The following is a 6,000-nucleotide window of genomic DNA, read 5'->3' as shown; positions in this document are numbered from 1 at the left end:
CCTCTCTCCAACTTTTTCTTCTAAACAAACACATCAAAACACGCAGAAAAACAGAGTACATACATACATACACACGTCCTTACATATACATATCCGTATCGTCAAATTTCACGCACGCAACAACAAGTTTCGGTAGCTGGCGCCAATGCCAGCCGCCACGCTTCTCTACCCCCTCTCCAGCACACACCATTTTAGTAAGTTGCTGCTGACGCTTTATAGCCGTTATTTTGACATATCATATATATATCGCGAGCTTAACCAACTGCGCCTAATGGAGCCAACAAACATAAGTAAGTACACGCACAGCTAAGCGGAGCGGAGCGCCTGAAATTATGCTACACACAGAGAATACTATGTATGGCATATACAAGTGTAGTTGGCTTTCGGCAGCGGATTCGGCTCGAAAAGCAGCCGATTTACATGCAGCAAAATGTTGATTAGAAAATTAATTAAGGTTTTTATGGAGCACTCGCTTGCTTTCATTTTACGAGCTCGCTTCGCGCAGAGTTGAGCCGACTTGGGTCGTCCCTTTGCCAACAAGCTTTCTTGCTTGGCCAAACTTTTGCTCAGCGAATTTACGACTTTTTTATGACAGGCTGCCATGCGAAGCGGCAACAAAAACAATTCCATTCCTTTGCTCGGTATGTCGTAAAATAAAAAGTTCGTCAAAATTTGAAGGCAACTGATAAAGCTCTACACTCCATGCTCCACCATCCATATGCAGATGAGTTTGAGCGCCCCAATGTGTGAAGCCTTTCGTTATACTATAGTTGTGGGCGTTTATGCAATAGGCGTTTGCGTACAATTTGCTACCGATTTTATAGCCGGCTTCAATTGAATGCAGAATATACAGAAAGCCATAAAAGCCACAACAAGTTAGCTCGCTAGCGTCGTGGGTGATGGGTGATGGGTGAGGGTGGTTGTTGCACAATAGCAACTTGACGAAATCATTATTTCGCCCCGACATTTATTGATGCCATAAACTTGAAGATTTATGCGTAGTCGCTGGCACACACCACCCTAGTGCGTTGCATATTGCAAGGGGCGGCACGAGAGACAAGCCGCACTCAGAAACCCACCCGAAACGGAGTAAAGGACATCGACACCCAAAGTCTCTGCTCCGTGGCCATGTCAAATTTTCCCCTTTCTTTCGTTTCGTTATTATTTTTTTTTTTTTTTTGTTTTCTTCGCATATTGCAGCACAGTGGGACGCACTTGTGGCCATTCCATTCGTGCCCGATAAGCAGCATTACGAATCCACCTACAGACACCAACACATGCACATTCTATACTCGTACATATTCCCTCACATCAATTCACAAACACAACAGCGTGTTAATTTATTTAAATTGTCTACGTGCAAAGTTGACTTGGCATCTTGGCAACGGCGCCCTCTCCCACACCAAACTGGTCAGCAGGAGCTATGGAGACTCAATGTTTGCACAAATTTCGCATTTTATTGCGCGTTCTCGTCATCTCACCATCATCGTCATCTTTATCGCCGACATCCTCATCATCGTCGTCGCGTTTTTGTCCTCAAATGCAAACCAATTTGTAGACGTCGCAAATATGCCGAGATTTAACAAACGGATATGCACGATATACCTGTACACTACTGGGCAGTAATCAGTCTATTATGAAAGCCAATAAACTAGTTGGATAATGCAGTAGTAAATAATATATTTTTGCAGTTATAGCACTTTAGCACTATAGTATAGTTTCCGATTTTTTCACATTTATCGACATTCGCTTTCCTATATAGTAAGTATGTATATGTATCTGTAGATATTTTATTGAATTTCATGCCATTGTATGAACGATTTTTAACCAGCATTTGTTTGTATTTAAGTAAAACAGGATATATGATTTCTATCTAAATGAATGTTAGACTATTATATCTGGAATAATGCATTCAATGAGGCTCTCTAGCCAGTCCAAAGTAAGATATCAACATTTTTTTTTCATTACTCAATAAAGTAAATATATAAAGAATATGTACAATATTCCCTTATTCTAGAAATCATTTACAAAGCTAAGGTCTGTAATGTATCTATATAGGAGGACGAAAATAGTTTGCGTTTCAGAAAAGCTTAGGAACCTTACACGACGTTTCGCTTCTGCCTGAAAAACATTTTCGCTTGGGTCTTAAACAACCCAGAATACGTTTTTAACGCAAAACAACTTCATTCAGGGTTATGAAGCGCAGCAGTAGCAGAAAAACTCATTTGAAAAAGTGCCATGGCTGGACGTGCCGCAGCGACAGTGGCTATGGCTGTGGCTGCATCATCAAGCCTTAGTGGGTGGAGTTGAGGCGTCAAGTGCTTCTACGAGTATGCATGAGCACAGCTGCTCCGGCTCCGGCTCCCGCTCCTGCACCTACTCCATCCTCACGCCGCTGCAGCTCGTCCGCAATTCGCGTGTCAACAATAAGCGCAATAACTTAAGTTGCATTCAATGGTAGGCAAGCAAACAGCAGTGGGAATGGGATCAACGCTTCCTGCCACGTTGCAGATGCACCAGCTAATTAACTGGCAAATGAATTTCAACAAGCTGCAGTCAAAAAAAAAAAAGAGAAAGCAAGCAAACATGTTGGAGCATCCACTGGCCACTTGTGTGGGTTGAATTCATGCTATAACTGTTGTTGCAGCTCTTGTTGTATCTTGGGGACTTAAATGAAGTGGCGTGCACGCAACGCCCAAAGCAGCAACGGCAGCAACAGCAGCAGCAACAACAAACATTGCAAGTTTGTCATCTTAAGTTATTCATGACGTTGACAAACAAACAAACGCACAACAGCTTAACGGGATCGCATAGCTAACGAGTTGCACTCACAAGCCCCAAACCCTTAGTCCTTGTCAAGCAATCATCAGACGTTTGCAAAAACCCCCCAGCAACATTTTGTGTGCGTATATGCGGGTGTATGTGTAGTGTTTTACAGTTGCTTGGTGTAAAGTCAACAGTTGGAAGTAAAATTTTTAAATATTTTTGTATTTATACATGTAATAAATAGCTCATTTATGTATATATATATATATACATCGGTTAAAAATTAACAACAGGAAGCATGGTGCCACAAGCCTTAATTCCTTGCAATGCCCAATGCTTCAGCTTACTCGAACACCTTTAACAATTGTCTTTCATTTGGAAATCCGTTCCGTAATAGACTAATTCACTTAAATAAAGTAGTTAATAATAAGATGAAAAACTAAGCATATAAAACAATTCGCAATACCATTCACTATGAGTATATAAGTTAGGCATATATATAAATACATACATATATACTAAACAAATCACAAACATTTGATCTACATATAATTGGCTTGAAACGACGGGAAACCCCCAACTGGCCGAAGAAAAATAAAAGAATTACCGGCTTAACTAAACAATTAATTTTGACTGCGGCTCGACCCAACTTTTCATAACATTTGACTAGACGGTTTTTTGTGCAACACTTGAACGGGAACCTAAAGCCTAGGTCAAGGAATTGTTCTTGAGGAAACTGGCGATAAGCAGCAATGCAAATGAAGTGGTTAGAAAAACGCTGCCAGGTATAGAGCGACGTATATTAATATTGGGATCTCGTTCACGCTGTGCAAAAAGCTCCACATCGGCTTCGTACGTCTCATAATTGTTCCATTGTAAACATTTCCTGACAGCGTAGTCCCAGCGACGATACAGCAGTTCCCGACCTGAAAAATTGAGTATTAATTATAATTAATAATTGTGTAACCAATCGATACAAAAATATGTGTAACAATATGTTTTTATCCGTTCATCTATGTAACTATCTTATACTGCATATAACTACTTACGGTTATGTGTTGTTGTCGGACTAAATGCATCCACAGGTGGCGTATACATGCGCACCGCATATGGCAGTGATACCAAGCGCATGGTTACGCCAGCGGCTATCATGGCACCCAAGCCCGCAGGCGAAGTTGTCTGTGGCCGCTCCAGCATGCACCCCAAAATGTCTGCTATGAACTGCACCAAGTTCGTATTCTCCCCATATTCGCCGCCGAATGTCAACGTATCCTTGATACACGATCGGTCCCAATTGGGGGTATCACGTTTGAAGGCATTCAACACTTCGTATATTTGAAAACCGGTCGCCTCATATGCAGCCTGGGTGATGTTCTCTGCCGTGGTTTGGCTCGTTAGGCCGAGCAATATTCCACGCGCATCGTATCGCCAATATGGCGCATACAGTCCATGAAATGCAGGAACAAAGGTGATCTCCGAACGTTTGGCAGCAAGTCCACACTCCGCATTGAGCATGCTTGAGGAACAGGACGAGGAGATCATGGAGCTCTCGCCCAAAAATGTGTTAAGCGATTCAACCACATTATCATTGGAATTGATTTCGGTATTTATGCGTAGACCCTGCCGTAACCAACTGACAGTGGAACCCGCGTTAGAGATGGCACCCTCGAGTGTGAAATGCGTCGCAGCCGTCGGCCCCAGTTTGTGTGCTATTCCCGTAATTAAACCATTTTCCGAAGCTATCATTTGTTGTGCCGTATTGAGCAGCACAAAGCAACTGTCATCTAATGTGCACACATTCTGACCCGCCTTTATAGATAATTGGCCAAGCAGCGCCGCCGGTTGCTCGCCTATAATACCCGCCACAGGCACGCCGATTAACGGACCATCAGCAATGTTACCAAAGATCTCCGAATTGGAACGAATGCCCGGCAGTATGTGCATGGGAAGTTTAAAAAAACTGCACAGTTTGGCATCCCACTGCTGGGTGGCGATGTTCATGAGTGATGTGTAGTGTGCGTTGGTTACGTCCGTTAAATGTGCGCCTACATCAGTGCCACCAGTGAGGTTCTATTGTGTAAAATGTTAGTATCAATTGATCTCCAAGCAATTATCGATCGATGCTTACCCATAACAACCAAGAGTCTAATGTACCAAATAAACACTGCTCCTCTTCCATGGCTTTGGCCACTGCGGGGACATGATCCTGAAGCCACTTCAACTTGAGGGCGCTGAAACAACCGCTTAGTGGCAGGCCGCTCCTGTAGCGCACGTAGTTCACATTATGCTTGACATTGTGCAACAGCGTTTTGAGCACACCAGTGCAGCGACAATCGTTCCATCCAATAGCGTTATGCAGAGCTTGACCCGTCTGTTTGTTCCAAAGTACTGTGGTGCCCCGCTGATTGGCAATGGCTACGGCTATGATGTCATGTGGATTGATTTCCAGTATGACTAAGTTTTTGTATGCATTCTGCAATTATGTACATCGTGATATAACCGGCAGACACACACATACACGGTGGCACACTTTTCATACGCACCTCAATACATTCCTGCATATGTTTCCAGATTTCGGCAGGATCATATTCTAGCCAGCCAGCATTATGGACTATCTGACGCAACTTCAGCTCATGGAATGTCAATACTTCGGCATTTTTTGTAGAATAAATCTTAAAGTATACGCATATAGAATGGAAATAGATTATTAAGTCATTCGGCCAGCACTGTCCGTGTGTGTTGTGTGTGTGTGTGAGTGCGTCGGCAGCGATTGAAATTGCTTACCATAAAGCGGCAATGCGTATTGCTCACGTATGCCACACCAATGAGTGCTCCAAGTGCGCCATAGCGGTTCTCGTTCATAATTTTCTAATAAAACGACCGAAATTAGCACGTGCAATTCGGATTTGAAGCGCGCCAAGCGCAGTGGCGTAACCGAAGTTCTTCCTGTTGTTGTTAAATCTGCGGCCCTGCAGCAGATAGCGTGGCTTATGAAATGCCACCAGATCCACTTCCCTTGTATGTACAATTAAATTTTATGCATATTTCCACGAAATAAAGCCAACTTTTTGAAATTTTCATTGATTGTTATTTAAGCAGCGCCGTTGTGTGTGTACACTGACAGCTGTGTGCATTCTATCCAAAATTTCCAAAAAAAGACCGAAGTGCGTAGTCAGTGATTAATCAATCTGGCAACACCGGCAGTTAGAGTCTGCGCAGCGCGTAAAACAAAAC

The 6,000-nt window shown here is 43.0% G+C and overlaps 1 protein-coding gene across 1 annotated transcript; it reads right to left on the bottom strand.

The window, feature by feature from the left end:
* Positions 1–2,967: 2,967 nt before the first annotated feature.
* On the bottom strand, positions 2,968–5,876 carry LOC115627947 (glycerol kinase). Its single transcript, XM_030523844.1, has 5 exons — positions 5,551–5,876; positions 5,310–5,438; positions 4,895–5,239; positions 3,816–4,836; positions 2,968–3,692 (listed from the first exon to the last, which is right to left on the bottom strand). Exons 1-5 carry the CDS (start codon positions 5,626–5,628, stop codon positions 3,475–3,477), a joined length of 1,791 nt encoding a protein of 596 aa, XP_030379704.1. The 5' UTR covers positions 5,629–5,876; the 3' UTR covers positions 2,968–3,474.
* Positions 5,877–6,000: the final 124 nt, after the last annotated feature.

The sequence above is a fragment of the Scaptodrosophila lebanonensis genome, unplaced genomic scaffold (assembly GCF_003285725.1).
Source record: "Scaptodrosophila lebanonensis strain 11010-0011.00,11010-0021.00 unplaced genomic scaffold, SlebRS2 tig00000001-arrow-pilon, whole genome shotgun sequence".
Classification (NCBI taxonomy): domain Eukaryota; kingdom Metazoa; phylum Arthropoda; class Insecta; order Diptera; family Drosophilidae; genus Scaptodrosophila; species Scaptodrosophila lebanonensis.
The sequence above is the reverse complement of the archived record's forward strand: the minus strand, read 5'-3'. Positions and strand labels throughout refer to the sequence as shown.

Excerpts from the sequence above, each read along its gene's own strand:
- LOC115627947 (XM_030523844.1), bottom strand. The coding sequence starts at position 5,628 with ATGAACGAGAACCGCTATGGCGCACTTGGAGCACTCATTGGTGTGGCA. Across the intron at positions 4,837-4,894 it reads TAGACTCTTGGTTGTTATGG|AACCTCACTGGTGGCACTGA; the intron begins GTAAGCATCGAT and ends TTTACACAATAG. Across the intron at positions 3,693-3,815 it reads TCCGACAACAACACATAACC|GTCGGGAACTGCTGTATCGT; the intron begins GTAAGTAGTTAT and ends TCAATTTTTCAG.